At 33.0% G+C, this 21,328-nt stretch overlaps 1 protein-coding gene across 1 annotated transcript in view; it reads right to left on the bottom strand.

The window, feature by feature from the left end:
• LOC149795862 (uncharacterized) overlaps window positions 1–20,887 on the bottom strand; it is a 40,233-nt gene extending 19,346 nt beyond the window's left edge. Inside the window, exons 1-4 of the mRNA XM_089965785.1 lie at window positions 20,182–20,887; window positions 14,594–15,343; window positions 3,058–3,314; window positions 2,120–2,425 (exon numbers count right to left, since the gene is read on the bottom strand). Coding sequence (XP_089821911.1) covers window positions 2,120–2,425; window positions 3,058–3,314; window positions 14,594–15,343; window positions 20,182–20,857 — 1,989 coding nt within the window. The 5' untranslated portion in view covers window positions 20,858–20,887. The remainder of the gene's footprint in view (window positions 1–2,119; window positions 2,426–3,057; window positions 3,315–14,593; window positions 15,344–20,181) is intronic.
• Between the last annotated feature and the right edge of the window lie 441 nt (window positions 20,888–21,328).

The raw sequence follows: 21,328 nt of genomic DNA, 5'->3' as shown, positions 1-21,328 counted from the left end.
AATTCACCAAACCAACATTTGTTGTTTTTTTTCTTGGTTTCAGAATAGCATGCCCCATGTTTTGCCACCTGTGACCGTCATATTCAAACGTTTCTTAGTCACTCTTTTCATATTTGGCGAGAAAATGTATGGCTGTTTTTACCATCTGCTTTTGACAGCTGTCAACATATGCACACATCTTACACAAATCTTTTTGAGCTACAAATGGTTCTTCTTGTATTAAAAGCAGCTTACAAACTAATGCACGTGAAATAGAAATGTCTTCCACTGTTCAACAGCCACTTTGTGTTCATTTATCACAGACAAAGGTCTTCCAGAATGATGAAACCATATAATAGTAAGTTGTGAAATAATGTTACATCCGTAAACCGTATGGAAGTAAATCTGGGCATCTGTTGCAGAATTCACAAAGAATATATGATTTTTACAGGATGCACTTTGCACAGAAGAATGAGTATTCTCTTTCTCCAATGTTTTACATCACAGTTCATTTTAGCTGAAGAAATATATAACTTAATTAGACCTCAATAAAAATTTATCCAATTCAATCAAAAAGAAATATCACTTTCAAAAAGGGTAAATTAATGAGTAACAATAGCCTAGGACTATAGAGGCAGAAACAAATTTCTCAAGTCACCATAATTTGTGAGAGAAAGAAATTAACATAAAATAAACAAAGCAAATGAAACAGATGAAGTCACAAGAGTGGACAAACATATTCTTATTACTGCTTCCCCAACAGCATTTCCCAAGACAACTAAATACATATTTAGACGAAATATAAATTGAACAACACAATGATGCACAGTTAAGAGATGGAGTCTTCATTGATAAAGAGACTAAAAATATATAACATGACATTATAAATGTATGCAAATAAATAAAACAAAGTTTTAAAATGGCTACTACACAATCCTGATAGTAAAGGGGCACAAATAGATGGGCATTTGGCAGATTTGGAGAGCATAAACAAACCAAAACAAACAAAACAAATACTAACTTCAGAGAAGATACTGATGACACTTAATCAAACATTACAGAAAAGTTACAATTAGTTACAATTAGTGAAAGATTAAAACAATTTTTAAGGCAAAATGTGCAAAAATGACCACTATATTTGCAGCTACATCAATGACTGAAACAACATGCTTTCTTCAAAGTAAATTATTTAAACCTAGAAAGGAAGCAATATTCGTATAATACAGGAGGTGGAGATGGAAGTATAATAGATAAATTTCTTAAAGAATTCACAAAAAAGGTTTCATGAATAGTGCAAACTACCTGTTTAAGGTCCAAACACCAGCAGCATTGCTTTACATCACTGGAAATGTATTAAGCTTTTACAAACAGACAAATTAGTCATATTATATGTGAATGTACTTTGTATCCAGTGCTTCTAATAGTTAGTTTATTGTATGTAACTTGTATAAATAAGTGTAGAAAAAACAACAAAAAGAATTAAAATAAAATAGAGCAATTCATTTTGTTTAGAAAAGTATGTCATATCAGGGCCTACAGTTATAAATGCTTCTCTATGTCATTATTGAGCAAATCTTTAAATTTCATTATCTATGGCTTTATAAACATATGTGTAGGATTCGTCATAATAGGGAATAATGTTGCTCTCTCATCAATATTATTCTCTAGCACCTGTTCTTTATGCTCATCTTTAACTTATTTGGCTATCTTTTTGTCTAACATTACAGACCAATACGTGCAGTATTAAACTTCTTTTTACTGAGTCAGCATTTTTATCTTTATTCATTCCTAGATAACTACTTTTGTAAATTGGCATGATTGTAACCTTCTATACTTCCTATTTTTATCACATCTTCTTGGAATTAAATAATATTCCATCATCACCAGTAGCCAAGTTGAATCTAATGTTTGAATCTGAGATATATCAGTGCTGACTTTTTAAAGTATCATGTACCTTGTAAAGAAAGGTTTACAAAACAATAAAGACAATAGATAACCATAACTTTCCATGCTGCCTAATCTACAGAAGCTAGTAATAATTCCATTGCACATATGGTTTTACTTGTTCTCTTTGGATGTCTTTATTAGGAAGATGTACTTGTAACTGAAACCTACATTTATTAAAAGGGTGTATACTAACCCCTTGTTTGCCAGCAGGAAAATTATAGGTTATCACAATACTGCCATGTCTCTCATATCCTGCCAAACATAATGAGGAAGTACTGACATCCATCCTCCCATCTTTGGGCTGGTCCCCGGTAAGTGTACCAACAATTTTACCACATATTGGACAAACAGGCTTGTGTCTAAACATTTCATCAATGCATTCTGGGCAGAATGAGTGGCCACAGGAAATAGCTTTTGGATCTGTTTTTGGACACATACATATTGGACAATTGTCATCTATATCATCATCACCATTTTGCCTTCTTTCTGAATGAGATTCCTATAGGAAATGCAAAACAAGACTGAGCATGAGAACATTTAGTCATGAAAACATGATAGCGGATCTCTCATAATATATCTCATCATCAATTTTAACTTTGTTATATACTTTATAGTAATACATTATTAAATAATTTTAGCTTGTTTAATTCCATGGTTTATCTTTTCCTAACTACATGTACACATCATGTACACACACAAACATTTAGACATAACTAACCAGAGACTACAATTCAAACAAAATTATGGGTATTCATCACATGGAACTGACCCAGCACTAATTCATTTTTCTCCAATGGCTCTGTAGTCTTATGAATGAGAACAAGAATACATTTTCTATTCTTATGTTTATGCATCAGCAAAACAGGAGACCCATGTTTGTGAAATCGACCTTTTTCTTCGACTAGAAAGGGTACGCATGTAAGCAAAGTAAACAAAAGTATTAAATGTGACCTTAATAAAAACGAACAATAGATTTTAAATCTTGGGTTTTGGTTGGCATGTCCCTGGACTTACATAGGGACATGAATAAGGATGCCAAAATAATTTCTGTGTCATGCTTAGGTTATGGTGGACTAAAACTATTGCAAATTAGTGTGTAAAATCTATAACCAATTCTTGTCATTCACTCACTTCTTTATGATCACTTGTCCTGGAAATCTTAGGTGATGGTGGTCTGGGTGGAGGCTCCTTCTCCTGGACTTGTGGCTTATTTATCTTATCAGCAAAATCAATGAAAACCTTCTTCACTGTGGAATAGGCTGTCCTTGAAGCAAAATGTGTAATAATGTGGACTTCCTCCAGATTGGGATTCTTAACTTCACAGCAGAAGGCAACAAACCTGTCCAGGAATAATTCAGCCCAAGACTTCTCTGTAAGTAACTCTGGTTCTAGACAGACACATGAGAAATATAATTATAAAAAAAATAGTTTACATTTATTGCAATGTTACTGATACCATGCTTTGGAAAGGTGTGCCCTCATTGTTTTGTTAAATGAACAAGGATTGCATAATCTTCAACCCCAAGAATCATAGTACCATTATCAGGTATATATTACTGTTCCATTTTACAAGTCATGACCAGGTAGTAGGAATTAACATCTTCAAATCTATCTTGCACAACTCAAATGTATAACTTGTATTGTCAACCATGTCATCAAATTAATCGATAATGAATTCTGAACTGTGCAACAGTAGGAAGTTATTTGGCAGATATGGAAAGTGATAATGTCCATGACCTACGATATACCCCTAATTACTGTATGAAACTTTGTGGTTGTGACATAAACATGGGAGTGTCATAAATATATCTAGTGCTATATATCACTGTAAAATGGCTAAACTGCTCTAAATAAGGCAAAGTAAGTTGACCTCCTACCTTGATTTTAAAGACCAGATGGGAAAACAGTATTATACTTCTTTTGGTAGTGGAACACAAGTGCCAAGATTTATCTCCATTTACCTAATCGCTGCGATTTATAAAGTAGAACTATATGACTCAGACCTTTATTATCTAAATGTAGTCATGAGTGTGGTCCCAAACACATGCCTTAATCATTTATCGTAATTTCATGAAGATCTTAATAATTACATGTCTGCAACACAAAATAAAAATGACAATAAGCTGCATTTGCTTACTCTTCTTAATCTAATGGTATGGGATACAGGTGACTCTTTATAAACTGAAGCAGGAAAGTTACACTGGAAGTTGCAACTAATGTTTCAAGGACCCAAGTTGGCTTTAGTCTGTTTAATGATAATTGTTTTATTTATCTTTGGACCCAACATGTTAACCTTTTAAGCATACCAATCAGAAGTTAAACAGGTATAAACCAACTTTTATCCCCTTCTACCAAATAGATATAGATTTATACAGCAAAGATAAATTTTATTTTAATGTCATTCTGCTAATGAAAATATGAACAAAATGTGATACACAACATATACTTCATTTACTAGTGATACCTATAAATGCAATATTTGATTGCTCTTTCTCAAAAGAGAACCACGGTAGATCAGTTGGTCTAGCATTAGTTTTATAATCTAATATTAGCAGGTTCAATACCCACCAGCATCAGCCGAGAATGTCAGCTTTACAGCAAAGATTTTACATGGCAATTCACATGCAGTCCATTTATTAACTTCATACTCATTCATAATGTGTACAATGCAAACTTTCTATGTGGAGAGGGTAGCCTACAACAATATACAATATCTGGCCTTGATACTTATAATTGTTCCTACTTCATCTGCAGTGTTCAGAAAGAGCTTTCTGTCTTTGATGGCTAAGTATATATATATATATATATATATATATATATATATATATATATATATATATATATATATATAATGAGCTGAACACAAATACTTGTTAGTGATCAATGATATATCAGTTGCAGCAACCTTCTTTAGTTGCAATGAAGTAGTACTAACAATTACATGTATGAATGCAATTATTCTAGTGTAAATAGGACCCAACACACATGAACTTTAAATAAAATGTTACATCAAAGTCAGTCAAGCATGAAACATGGATCATATTGTATTTTATGATAAAGGGTGTAATATTTATGAAGATTAATTTCCTCACCAAGTTTCAAGATTTCAGGTATGATAGTACGCATATTGCAAGTCAAATGTCTCTCATGAACTGAAAGCAAACATTTAGCCTGATTCAATTTAAAATCAAATATAGTTCAGAATAAGACTATTTGTTGAAAGGGATAGTACTAACATAAATGCACCTCATCAATTTTACTATTTTATCATGAATAGTGACTGAAAAATGAACATCAAACAAAATGTACTCCAAGCCAGTAAATCATTATAATGGGACAAAATGACCTATTTCTGCTATAATGGAATAGGGCATATCAATATGAACCACTTAACTGAGTTTCATGATTCTAGATAGGACAGTATTTATAAAGCTGGCAAACAATGTGCTGCCATGAACTAAATGCAGAAAGTTAACGTAAGTCAGTAAGATGTTAAATATAGGTCATAAAACTTTTTGTCTTACACGAACAGAGAGGAATCATCTATTTTCATGATTCTAGCATGTGCAATGCATGAAAAAGAAATTTAAATAAATGTCATCGAGGAATGACATTTTATTCATGTTACAATGACCTACCATCTTGACAGACAGGACAGCATTTACACAGAAGGCAAAACAGCTATGTCGCCATGAGCTAAATCTTAACATAAGCCAGTAAAATATGTAATGTAGGTCACAGTGCCCTCCTTATCTTGCACTAACAGAGATGAATACCTAGTTTCATAATTTTGGCCCGAATAGTCACTAATAAATAAACCTAGATCACTCAAATTAAACAATATAAGGATGGAAGGATTGGTCAATGTACATAAGGATGGAAGGATTGGTCAATGTACATAAGGATGGAAGGATTGGTCAATGTACATACAACCACTAAATGATTTGGTTTTGATTGTCATATGTGAAGGTTTTGATTCAACAGTATGAAAATATTGACAAGTTAAGAAGAAATGTATAAATATGGGTTTCATTCATCATTTCCCAAACAGACAATAATAAATATATTAATCAAATGTACTATACACAAAACTCATTAATAAAGAATGACTTCTGCTAATGTTTACACATGCAGCTGGGTGGAGGAGCTAAAACAATTATGACATTTGTGTACAAATACACATACCAAGAGGAGTATTATGATGCTATTGTGTACATACACATACAAAGAGGAGTATTATGATGCTATTGTGTACATACACATACCAAGAGGAGTATTATGATGCTATTGTGTACAAATACACATACCAAGAGGAGTATTATGATGCTATTGTGTACATACACATACCAAGAGGAGTGTTATGATGCTATTGTGTACATACACATACCAAGAGGAGTATTATGATGCTATTGTGTACATACACATACCAAGAGGAGTATTATGATGCTATTGTGTACAAATACACATACCAAGAGGAGTATTATGATGCTATTGTGTACATACACATACCAAGAGGAGTATTATGATGCTATTGTGTACATACACATACCAAGAGGAGTATTATGATGCTATTGTGTACATACACATACCAAGAGGAGTATTATGATGCTATTGTGTACATACACATACCAAGAGGAGTATTATGATACTATTGTGTACAAATACACATACCAAGAGGAGTATTATGATGCTATTGTGTACATACACATACCAAGAGGAGTATTATGATGCTATTGTGTACAAATACACATACCAAGTGGAGTATTATGATGCTATTGTGTACATACACATACCAAGAGGAGTATTATGATGCTATTGTGTACATACACATACCAAGAGGAGTATTATGATGCTATTGTGTACAAATACACATACCAAGAGGAGTATTATGATGCTATTGTGTACATACACATACCAAGAGGAGTATTATGATGCTATTGTGTACATACACATACCAAGAGGAGTATTATGATGCTATTGTGTACATACACATACCAAGAAGAGTATTATGATGCTATTGTGTACAAATACACATACCAAGAGGAGTATTATGATGCTATTGTGTACATACACATACCAAGAGGAGTATTATGATGCTATTGTGTACATACACATACCAAGAGGAGTATTATGATGCTATTGTGTACATACACATACCAAGAGGAGTATTATGATGCTATTGTGTACATACACATACCAAGAGGAGTATTATGATGCTATTGTGTACATACACACACCAAGAGGAGTATTATACATAGTCAAACCATAGCATGATTCAATCAATTCAGGTGTGACAACAACATAATTAAAATATTGCTAATGTTGGTATAATTGGTTAATTACCGTTGGCCTTGTTAAGGTATAGGTTAAAAACAAAAAGTCCCTCTAAAGGATAAATGCTCTACTGGCCAATTTTTTTCTCTGGATTCTTCTCTTTTAATTGCTGAGTATTTTAACCATCTCTGATATTTAAAAATTCAGCATACCAACTTTGGTAACAAAAATATTATTCTTGTATGTCTGAATCAAGATTTTTACATGATACCTGTTGGTGCAGGGCAAGATTCTTATGATGGCCATTATTCATTGGTCTGGTCAAAATTATTTTGCATATGTACAGCCAATTCATACTGCACCTATTTCATTCTGAAACCATTAAATGTTGTTGGAAGTGTTTAAGTGATAAGATATGTTAAAACAATTACACTGGTGCAATTTTGGGGGTTAGAAAAACTCAAATTTTATCCAGAACTAGCTATATGAAACAATCATTTATATGATTTTGTTTAATACAGTACTACTACTTTTCACAACAGTTATCATGTACTCACCTATAATGTTTTACATATGTTCACTACTACTATTTGTATGAATCCTGTATGCAGTGTTTTATGTGCAGACTTCTCCAATTTGATGCACAACATTGCCGACAGTATGTAAACTGACACATCCCAATGTTATGTTTTGCTGATTAACACAAAATAAAGGTTTGCTCTAACTACTTTATTGGCCCTCCCAAACAGGGAAAACATGTGCACATCAGTTTCTTACACTGATGTTATCATAATACATTGGGTGACAAGTGATTGTGGAGCCTGGAGCTGATTTTACCTGACCTGTAACTGTCACATCATTTGTAGCAATAGAATGTTAGCACCGCATAATCACCACACACAATCAAGGGGCAGAAAATAAACACAAGATTTTAAAGTGATCCTCAAGAGAAACTATTAATTTATGTGCATCCTGCTCACACAACGAAGCAACAATTTCCATTCGCTCAGGTATATGCCTTGCATTGTTCATGATTCTGTCAGTGTTTGACTGAAATGACATCCAAGGCAAAAAACTTAAAATAGATCTTGAAACAAAGGAAATTATCATTTGGACTGTGTTTGTACAATTGACCATCAATAATAGTATTGTTGTTGAACCAGTGGAGCCTTCATCATCTAAAAATGAGGTACTGGTTAATAGTAAGAGAAAATGTAAAATTTTGTGCAGCAATAGTTGAAAACATATGCTGCTACGTTTTCAAAAATCAGTTGTCAAGCAAAGCATGTGGGAGTGAAGATACCTTTATGTTTTGCCATAAATGTACAGAGGCACAAAAAAAAAACCCATGACCAAATGTGCAAAAGAAAATAACATTCAGAACAGTACACTGGCAAGGCATGCTTGATAACCATTACACAAACTGCTGATTGAAGGTCCACAACACCATTCAGATTTTAATGCAGTTTTACAAAGAAGACAAAGCAGTGAAAGTGCTACCGAAGTGTGTACACTGGCTGAGTGTAGAAGACAACCCTTTTAAAAAAAAATACAAATCTATATGATTTAACGGCTAAGAAATTGATGCCACTGTCATTTTGAAGAATTCTGTTGATCAGTATGACTTGGCTACTACCTGTTCAGAGGTACTGGAGAGCGTATCATGCATTGCTAAGGATAGTCTTATACGTGACCTGCAAAATTCGACATTTGTGATAGCAATGGCAAATGAAAGCACTCACATACCCATCAGTAAATGGCTTGTCGTATGAGCTCAGATTATTTCTGATGATACCAAACCATCAACATGATTTTTAACAAATATAGAATATTCAAAATCGCCGTAATTGCTTTAATCACATAATGTAACTAATATTTATGTTGTGTATTTAAACAATGTAATTATTTTTTTAAACTACTGAAGACTGATCATTGGCTTGAATAGGTTTGGATTTTGACTCGTTGCATTTTACCTTCCTGAGTCAAATGACTTGCATGAAGCCATTTGTAGATAAAACAGTTTTTGTACTCATCCTTGAAGCCTTGTACATATTTTATTGTAGCAGTATATCAATTTTCAAGATTTTAACAGCATTTGTTGTCTAAAGACACATACTCTTGTAAAAATTGTGCATTATATATACAGTGTGTGTATATATATATATATATATATATATATATATATATGTATACACATGCATATAGTTGTACAAATGTCATTGTAAAAGGCTTCATGGAAACTAGATCAGTTGACCAAAAGAGCTTCTTCTTTAATTAAATGGCTTGTCGTATGAGCTCAGATTATTTCTGATGATACCAAACCATCAACATGATTTTTAACAAATATAGAATATTCAAAATCGCCATAATTGCTTTAATCATTTATAGACCACCTTCCTCCAAAGCATTTTGGAATGATAACTTTTTGAAACAAATAGAAAATGTTCTAGCACAGGAGAAAGAAACATATATACTCGGAGATAAAAATAAGGACCTTCTCAATACTCAAATAAGGAACAACTGGATGGAATTTATTGAATCATTAGGCCTAGACCAGCTGGTAAATGAGCCTACAAGGGTAACAGAAAAATCAAGCACTCTTATTGATCACATTTATACTAACCTACCAGACAATGTGGCTTGTGTTAATGTACCGAATGTTGGTCTTAGTGACCACTATCCTACTTTTTTGACAAGAAAGGTTAAATGCAAGAAAAATAAGAAAAATACACATAAAACGATCACTTACAGATCGTTCTAAACTTTTAATGAAGAACAATTTCTCAATGACCTATATAAAGTTCCATGGAGTATGATCCAAAATTTGGATGACATAGATGAAGCCATGAGGGTGTGGACTGACTTGTTTATGGATGTAGTATCTAAGCATGCACCACTGAAAGTACATCGAGTAAAGACTGATATTCAACCTAATTGGCTTACTACTGAAATCCTAGATGCTATGAAAACACGAGACAAATTCAAGGCTATGGAAAACCATGCACAATATAAAGTATGGAGAAATAAAATAACAAGTATGATCAAAAAAGCTAAAAAAACTTATTATCAATCATTGCTTGAAAACAAAAAGAGCAACACAAACTCCATTTGGAAAGTCTTCAATGAACTCACTGGAGGAACGCACATAAAACAGACAAATAAAATTCACTCACTTCTGGTAAATGACACCATAGTCACTGATGAAACTGACATTGCAAATGTTTTCAATGATTTTTTCATCAACATTACCACAAAGTTAAAAGAGCCAGTGATAGAAAACAACTTTAATGAACTGAAAAAGTTCTGCAGCAGTAAAATCTCAAAGGAGGTATGTTTCTCTATCCCACCAGTGTCAAAAAACTTTGTTAAAAAATGTCTCAGTGAACTTGATACCAAGAAAGCTACAGGACTTGATCAGATTGGTCCACGACTCATTAAATCTTCTGCCTTTGCTATTGTAGATAGCATAACATTCATAATTAATTTAAGTATTGCAACCTCATCTGTCCCCAAAATATGGAAAACTGCAAAAGTAACTCCTATTCACAAATCTGGTTCTAAGGATGATGCTGATAACTACCAACCAATTTCAATACTACCAAACTTGTCAAAATTGATTGAAAAACATGTCCATGACTCATTCATGTCATATTTAACCAAACACTTGCTGTTACACCCTAATCAATCAGGCTTTAGACAGAACCATTCCTGTGAGACTGCCTTGATCTCCCTAACTGATAAATGGCTTCAAGCACTTGACCAAGGTAGAATAATAGGAACTGTATTTGTAGATTTCAGGAAAGCTTTTGACATGGTGGATCATGAAATCCTTTTGAAGAAACTGAAAATCTACCAGTGTGATGAAAGAACAATTAGATGGTTTACTTCGTACTTAAATGAGAGAACACAACATGTTTACATAAATAACGTTCTGTCTGAACCTGAAACAATTAGATATGGAGTACCACAAGGCTCAATTCTAGGTCCACTACTATTCATTTTATTTATTAATGACCTACCACTTTTACTAAGAGACTCAATAACATCTACAGATCTCTATGTAGATGACACAACATTGTCAGACATCCAAAACACAAAGCATGAGCTCGAAATTTCTTTACAGAATGCCCTAAACAAACTGGAAAACTGGTGCACATGTAATGGCATGGTGGTAAATACTGGTAAAACTAAAATATTACTTATCTCAACACGGCAAAGAAGGACAAATCTTGATAGTGATGAACTATGTCTGACATGGAAGGATACAAATCTGCAAATAGTCTGTCATGATAGGCTACTTGTGTTCTGGTAGATAATAACCTATCATGGACTGAACATATCAAACATACCAGTAGAAAAGTCAATTCAAGTTTATGCTTCTCAGTAGGATAAGACATTTTCTCCCTGAAAGGCACAGGAAACTATTTTATAACAGTTACATACAACCCTATTTGGACTACTGTAGTACAGTATGGGGTAATTCAAATGATAAAAACATAGCAAAGCTGGCACATCTTCAAAAAAGAGCATTTGGGCTAATATCAATCCAGAAAGAAAGCAAGGAAAGTTTAGCTGGTAGGTTAAAAATATTACCTATTAAAGACTGAATCTGTTTGAGAAAAGCCAAATTAATGTACAGGATATCTCAGAATAGTGCTCCTGAATATTTACAATCACTATTCCAGTATAGGCTACCTGGTAATACTCCCCACCTGCGATCCATGTCAACCAAACAGTATAAAATTCCCAAACCAAATAAGGAGTTATTTAAAAAAAGTTTCCAATACTCTGGAACTCTGCTCTGGAATAGTATTCCAGCTGAGATTAGAAATGCCCACTCTATTTCCTTCTTCCAAACCCAATATATCCAGTGGCTTCAGAGATGCAGCTTAAATAAATGAATTCCTTTGTATGAGGGCCTCAAGGTAGATTAATTTTTAGCTAATTGTGTTACCCTCTTTAAATAAGGTCATTATTATTATTATTATTATTATTATTATTAATCACATAATGTAACTAATATTTATGTTGTGTATTTAAACAATGTAATTATTTTTTTAAACTACTGAAGACTGATCATTGGCTTGAATAGGTTTGGATTTTGACTCGTTGCATTTTACCTTCCTGAGTCAAATGACTTGCATGAAGCCATTTGTAGATAAAACACTGTTTTTGTACTCATCCTTGAAGCCTTGTACATATTTTATTGTAGCAGTATATCAATTTTCAAGATTTTAACAGCATTTGTTGTCTAAAGACACATACTCTTGTAAAAATTGTGCATTATATATACAGTGTGTGTGTATGTATATATATATATATATATATATATATATATATATATATATATATATATATATATATGTGTATACACATGCATATAGTTGTACAAATGTCATTGTAAAAGGCTTCACGGAAACTAGATCAGTTGACCAAAAGAGCTTCTTCTTTAATTAAAGTCATTATTATTATTATTACATATTGCTATTAAGTATTTCAATAAAAACTCCATGTCAATTTGACCACCCATTCAAAAGAATAATTCATACAATGATTTTCAGAATGGCCAAAAGGCAGCCACTTTCAAGATTAGATCAACATAACTTTCATGTAGGAATAATATACACTGTAAGAATATCTCTTGTTACATGATGTTTCAAATTTTGTACGGTCATATTAGTATGTTTGCCATTTATGACCAACTACATATAGTGACAAGACAAGTGTTTTACTTAAAAACACCCAATATCTATATAACCATCTACTTACATGAAGCAGCCATAACACAATATTAGAGAAGGCATCCATAACTGCAATATATAATATCCAAAAGACACTGTTTATAACAAAATAGACATCATTAAAAGTCTTTTTTGAGGTGTGAAAGCCCATGTCAATAAGATCACCCATTCTGGAGACATTTGGCTATTAACATTTTCAAGACTGTCTTTATAGTGGACATACTGGATGTCAATTTGTAGTTTGTGGTTTTGTGGGCTAAACACCATCTTCAGCATATAATAGACTATACATGGTGGCCAGTATATTTGGTGGAGGATGAACCAAAGGAAGAACCACTAACACATGAGAAGCTACTGGAAAACTTTCTCAGAAACATATATTGACCAAGCAGTTAGAACAAACTTCATTCAGGATTTTGAAGATGGCTCCTGTGGCAGCCATACTGGATGTCAGATAAGCACTGTTTGCATTTAGGACCAACTGTACATTATAACAAGTCATTTGTCTCAAACTTGAATGTCAATATGACTGCCCATTCATGAAGAACAGCAATAACAAGATTTTCAAGATGGACACTCTGGTGACCATACTAGATGTCCAAGTGGCATTATTTACATTTAAAACCAAGTAGACCCTGAGATGAATGTGATAAATGGTGAACAATAAGCCATTTCATAAATTACCCCTTGGATGTCCAATAGAGCCAGTAAATATGATGTCCTTACAATTGGAGAAAAGTAGGTCCAATTTGGGGGTTTGTTTCTAAAAGTATGCATGCTGTAGGTAACAGATTTAAAATTGTTTTTGGTATCAGTTATTGTAATCTTATTTAAAATTTTCATAATGGTTCAGACTTGTTATTTTCAGTCATAAGTTAATCAATATTTACCACTTTGTGTTCTTAACAACAACTACTGTTCATACATTATTCAAATAAAGGAACTTTCTGGATATAAAAGTGAAATTGTGAAGATTTTATTAATGATCAGAAACTGATTTTCTTTCTATTTTTCTTTAAGAGTATAATAAAAATGTAATACAAAGAAGATCACATTTTTGTGTATTCAACAGAAGAAAGACAGTTTGGTGACAACTACTTTTTTCATAATTACAAACACATGCAAGCTTCTATTCTAATGGAAAATAACATTCATATAAATATCTTTGACAGATCCAAATAAAAAAATGAAACACTGCTTGCTTTTGATTGTCTAATGTCTTGATATTAAATGGATCCTTACTCACACCAAACAAAGGCAAGGCTATGGATACTTACACCAAGCAAAGGCAAGGCTATGGATACTTACACCAAGCAAAGGCAAGGCTATGGATACTTACACCAAACAAAGGCAAGGCTATGGATACTTACACCAAACAATGGCAAGGCTATGGATACTTACACCAAACAAAGGCAAGGCTATGGATACTTACACCAAACAATGGCAAGGCTATGGATACTTACACCAAGCAAAGGCAAGGCTATGGATACTACACCAAGCAAAGGCAAGGCTATGGATACTTACACCAAGCAAAAGCAAGGCTGTGGATACTTACTCACACCAAACAAAGGCAAGGCTATGGATACTTACACCAAACAAAGGCAAGGCTATGGATACTTACACCAAACAATGGCAAGGCTATGGATACTTACTCACACCAAACAAAGGCAAGGCTATGGTTTTCACATTTTCCTGTGCATTCATCTTCCTCAATATATTGTCAATTGACTTTTTCATTGTAGAAATGAATTTTGGCTTTTGGGAAGAGTCATTTTCAACCACAACATGAACAATCATATTAAAAGGATTTTCCTGTCCATTGGTTATAACCACATCTCCAAGGTCAGGTTTCTGCCTCTCAAAGCATTTTTCTTTCTGCTCCCTGTATTTTGCTTTTGTATCCAGATCAAAAGCAATTCTTCCTATCCCTGACCCTCTGGCATCATCAGGACAAACTATGGCATCCATATTTTTGACTTTTAGAATGTCTCCTTTGTAAATACAAACAACTGGTTTTGGAGACACCTGGAATACAAATTGTTTTGTGTGATGCACTTTTGACTCATAGTGAAAAGGAGACAATTCTTTCAGTTTAACAGTTTCATATTGGCTATTTTCTGCTGGAATATCTTTTTTTCTATGTTCTTTCTGTCCAGTACCTTTTGATTGTTCTAACTGGTAATGTGATGAAGATGCAACATAATTTTGTATGTTGTAGTTTGGTACCTTCCCATTTTCAATCATGGTTCTGAATGTATCCTGCATCAGCTTAACAACATGTGGGAGTTTGTCAATGAAGTGGATCTCTTTCAAGGCCCGTCCCTGTCCAGACTTTCGGCTGTAGTCAAGAACAGCTTTGGCATACTGGACAGCACACATGTCCTGTGGTACAGCATATATTCCTGCAGAAAAAAATCAGCTGAATTAACATGACATCCTGCAAAAGAAACCTTGCATTCTTAGAATTCATTAAAATTTGCAGATACTAATGTGATATGAGAAGAATCATCCATGCATACAGAATGATTAGAATGTGATCAAATGGATAAAATCACTATTGAATTCCTCCACAATAAACTTATCTGAGAATCTGGTGTATACATATATCACTGAGCTTAGAAAGTGGTGATTTTGGGGATATGGATACCAACTAAATACTACTTTTATGAAAATATATGATTGATTAGTTATCTGATTTATGATCTTTTAAAGTACATGTAGAAGTCAAACCCACTTGACAGCCTTTGTTACATTTAATTTAATGACTGTTATAGGAATTATATGTGCAATGTTAAAGACCCAATCCCCTGGGATGTCAAAGACCCCACTCACCATGATGTCAAGGACCCAAACCAGCTGTGATGTTAATGATCCAACCAAGGATGAGACACCAATGACACTAACAATCCAGCTTTCTTTTCTGCCATAGTATAAGCATAGATTATATGATATTTGACAGGCATATTATCCACATAACAGCCACAACATCAAAGACATATTATGATCTAAAAAGATAGAAAACCACTCGAAGTAAATACATTTCTGACCAGAAAAATGTCTGGGAAAATGGTTACCAAGTACATGTTCTGAGACTGATGACACATGTACTGGCAAGTAAAATTGTGTATGCTACATGTGAAAAGCCACTCTTAAAAAGTAATTGACACTCATGTCCCAAGAAAGCAAAAATACCCACCTCCATACCTGAGAAGTCAGCTTTGAAAGACCTTAATTAAAGAGTGTATGGTTTATAATAAACACACACACACACAAAAAAAATCAATTAATCATGGAAAATAAGAAAACAAATACAAAGAACATTTCATAAAGCTCATATGACAATCTATTAGACTTTGTATCTTTCAAAAGGTGATCCAAAATCTAAGGATTATTATTTGGTATCTGCCAAGAACAAAGGTTCAGAAAGTAACATTATTCAAGTGGAAACAAGGTGTCCTGATCACTTACCAGACTCAAGTTCCTGGTGTTTTTAATTTAAGTATATGTGATTTATCAAAAGAATGCATCTATTTATTAAAGTAATATTAATAAAGTAATAATACAATATTTAAAGAATGATGCAACTAATCATTTGGACACTAAATTTGGCCATAATACCAAGGGTACAGATGTGAATCATGAGGTCAAGTAAGCTTTCTTTGCAATATATGCCCCTAGAGTCTGAAACAGCATGCACTGGGAAATAAATCAATTTCTGGTTTGCAAGAATTCAACACATTAAGTTTAAAAAGTGTCTTTAAATTTTTAAGTCAGTGGCAATAAACGTGTTGTTTGTCTAGCTTCAATAATTTACCTGGATCAAATCCTGACCCCTTATTGCTTTTTTTACTGATTTATTTATTTATTTGAAATACTGTGTACCATCCTCAATTCTTGATATATTGATTATAATTGTAGAATGCACTTACAGCGCAACCTATGTTATACTTTTTTCTTAAATATCCATATATTTGCATTCTATGAAAATTAACCTATCATATATGTACAAACATTTAAATTTTATATTAAAAAAAATAATAGCTTGGTATATATATATATATATATATATATATATGCAAATTTTATATATTGTCATTTGCCTTTTGTTGCTGTTATGGTCATTCTTGTACAGATTCATCTTCGCTTGCCAAATTTCCGATATGTTAACCTTTTCATACATCTGAGCAGACTTATAAGATATTTCAGTGCCTTAATTGGACTGGTCAATTTCATTGGATGCAGCAGAAAGCCACCGCATCCAATCAAAGTAGAGCGGTTCAAATTTGAAGTCTTTTCTACATGACCACGACAAAGGGAACATACAACTGGAATGGACTTATATATAAGCAATTTTCCACTGCCAGTCCATGTTTGCACCAAATCATCCTTTCACTCAAATACACATATAATGACCTCTCTCTGGTATGAAGTCAAACATGCCAAAGTATTTTATGAATCCTAAATGGTCAACCATAGGTTAGAGGATACTGGAAACACCTCTAAAAAGCAAACTGCCATCACTTGCTTTACAGGTTGAGTCACAGAATCCAGACTATCCAATCAAGTTTTGGAGGATTTATTATATCCCAATACTTTCTAATTAATCATGAAAAAATGTTTATAAACAAAAAGATGAAAAGTAGCATCTATGCATGTGCAATATTGGGATTCTGTCAGATACTGCTATGTTTCTACAGATAGCACCCAAGTATAAAATGTAAATAGATATGTATGCTGAGTGATATGAGGGAAATGTTTAATGTCTGACAATTATGCCATAAAAAGTGCACTTAATACGAATATATTTTCCATTTATGTGTATATAATTGAAACATGGACTGGTGGCATATAATGCTGAAATAGTGAATTATAGATCTTGAAACATTTTCTCTCAGTTTACTTTCAGTTTAAAAAAAGAGTAGCTTTCTCTCTGACTGCATAGTAATTTAACTTTTGAAACATCGTATTCTTTCCAGTGTATGTCCATCGTGACGATTTCACCATTCATATAGGTTATATTTTGGTATGAATGAATTATCTGTTGCATAACATGTTTGTAATTTTGGTTCAAATGGAAAGTCTTATTGGCAAGGCCAATATGTGGGTTTCCATATTAACACTGGGACTGTGAAAAAGAATAAAATAAAGCAAACCATGGTTTACAAAGTAATATAATGCATCTTTGCTAATAGTTCCATTCCAATTTAGGAAAACAAATAAAACCGACATCACTGTACTAAAAGGTGAGACTTGAATAAGCCCATCATAAGTTATATCAGTACAATATACAATTAACACAATACAATTAACACAATTTTAATAATTGTAATAATATATATATATAAAATATACTCAGGAATGAAAGAATTTGGAGCTTATTAATGTCATCAGAAAGATGTCAACAAGCAACAAAAGGTTTTATTGCATATCATATTCTGTAGAGGAACCATGTGTTATGGTTCAAAACAAAGTTTTAAATTGAGGATCTGGAAAGAAACACACATTATTCATGATTGATTTTATGTTAACATGTTTTAAGTGAGTATTGATCAACTATCAGTTTATCTTATGTTCCATACATTTATAAACTGATACAAAATAAAATGGTTAATTGATTAAAAATAATTTATTAAAATATACTTTAGTATTATTCATTATGACATGTACCTAGGTCAAGCTCAATGAATCCCACACCCTCAAAAAACACAATACTGCAAAAGTAAGTTTAATAAACCACTTACAAAAGACTGAAGTTCAAAGGCATTTAATAGTAACAAACTTGTTATAAGTTTACCAATGGCAGGATTATAATGAAAATAGAAGACAATGTTAATTTTCATGGACATGAATGACATTTAAAAACTTTCTATTCCTTATTCTATTATCAAAAATGAACACATTGGATATTTTACAAATTAAATACGGCATTGGTTTATGTCACACACTTCAAACATTATTGTACCTTCAGACAGCACAATATTTGAAAAATAGGATCGTAAACATCAACATCAGTAATAAAAGAGCATGTCATGGTAATCTATGAACACTGATGGTATTTTATGCTCACGTCACCTTGCTTTTAGCATTTGGAAATGAAGGTAGCTTTTCACAGTTGATTACAGAAACCCAAAGACATATCCTGATATATTTTGCAGTCTGAAACCAATACACTAACTCTGATAACAAAGGCCTTATTTGTTAAAGAAAACCTTATGAAATTTGTTATAATAATTATTATTCTAGATCATATACTGAAGTTTGGTTTTAAATTCTGCTGTTTTTACATGTAGTTTATTGTTGACAAAAAAGAAGTGGTTTGCCAAAACTTCATACATCTCTTAAATTATAAAGTCGAAATAAATCATTTTTAAGATAACTGAGATTTCTGGACTTAATTAAGTCAGCAATTTTTATTTCTTTCTCCACTCTATTCAGATTCCTTCATTAAAGATTAATGTACATGGTTTAAAAAGACATTCTTTCTTATGTTTATACCTTTAACCACAACTTCCTTGTGCATTTCCAAAGAAGATTGCAAAAACTTGAGTTTCATGTCTATCTCAAAGTGTAAAACGGAGGATAGGAATTAAAACAAGAAGCTAAATCTGGCTAAAATAAAAACTGACCTTGCAATATCATAAGGTCAAGCAATCTGACTTGAAAAATGTCTACACCAGCACCATCCTCTTCAACATTTATTAAAATAGTCCATAAATTAATTCTTTGAGGATTTGTTTGAAGTCATGCAAATTTTAGCAAATGTTACGGCAACATTATCTTCTAGGAAACTAATGTAATTTTACATATTTTTATAATTATGTAATATTTGCAAGACTGAGTCTTAATTAGTTCCAAAATAAGTGAAGTCATCAGAAATTCTCATATTTTAGTCAGTTGTTTTACATTACATTTTAAATCCACATCATGAGGCTTTTTCAAAATTCAGTTCCAATTCATTGAAACTTTTTATAGAATACAATTGAAGAGGAATTGTCATATTTTCAGAGCAGATGGATTTTAATGCTGCCCATCAAACTTGTTTAAACTCAGTTATGGAATTAATGGGTTTTTAAAGTTGCAAACAGTGCAGTTTAACAGATTTAATAATAAACAATACAAAGTGAATAGAGGACCATTGAATACGGTGACCAAATCTAATGACCTGGTCAACTTAAAAATCTTAAATTACTGATACATGTATTGTCATCAAATGTGCAATAAAGAATGCAAGAACAATTACCTGAACTAACTGCTGGCAATGCAACTGAAGAAAGGCCATACTTTTCAGCTTCAAGGAAACATCCATAGATGGCTGCATACAAGTCTTTTTCACACTCCTTTACCTTTTGAAGATTATGAGGCTCATAATCTGCCCAGCATGGTCCCACTGTGTGGATAACACATTTGTATGGAAGTCTACCTGCAGTTGTGGTTACCTGACAGCCAACTGGGATCTTTCGATTCCTCTTATCTCTGACTGTTGCCTTTCCTTCCCGTATCAATTCTGAGCCTGCAGCATCTGCTATCACCTTGGCAACACCACCTCCATGCTGCATCTTGTCATTAGCAGCATTCACAATGCAATCGACAGGAAGATTGAGAATGTTTGCCATGTATACAGCTACTTTAATATTTTCCTTGGTGCAGAATACTTCAGCATCAAATGCATTATTAGTCCCAGAAAAATCCTGTTGAAGATCCATTGACTTAAAAGATAAAGTGGAACCTTCATGGCATGCTTCCAACAACTGAGCATTTTCCACAAATCTTTGCCTACTTCTTCCACTTTCCTTCACTTTCCCAGTTTTGAGTTTGAGCTTATGTTTAAATTTCCTGATATCATCCTGTTTGTCACCATATACAACAACCTTACTCACTGTCTCGTCATAGACACATACTGTGTCATCAGACTGCATTTCTTCTATGACAGATCTCACAAATTTCTTTTCCTTTTCATCAAGAAAAATCTCATCCGATTGCTTTTTCCTAAGAGCCCCCAATCTTTTGGTTAGGTTCTTTTTGACACAAAGAATTAATGTTGGTGATCCACATATTACAACAGAGTCCTTATCCCATGAAATACATACACCTTTCACTTGTTCAAATCCATTTTCAACAATCTGCAATGCCTTGAATTCCAGTTCAGATACATTGCTTAATAAATCACTATGGACACTGAGCTTCTCATCTGGAGTGCTTGATTCTAAATAGTACTTTACAATATTCATCTGCTGAGTAGTTGCTCCTCTATTTTCTTCTATGTTGACCTCAACACCACTAATTTCCTTCAAAATGGTACTTAATGGTTTCTTTTTACCTGTATTGTGCACTTTCTCCATTAAACTATCAGGAACAGGAAAGTCCAATTCCTGAAGTAAATCAAGAAT

Source organism: Sinohyriopsis cumingii, chromosome 7 (assembly GCF_028554795.1).
Source record: "Sinohyriopsis cumingii isolate HCF-2022 chromosome 7, ASM2855479v2, whole genome shotgun sequence".
Lineage (NCBI taxonomy): Eukaryota > Metazoa > Mollusca > Bivalvia > Unionida > Unionidae > Sinohyriopsis > Sinohyriopsis cumingii.
The sequence above is the reverse complement of the archived record's forward strand: the minus strand, read 5'-3'. Positions and strand labels throughout refer to the sequence as shown.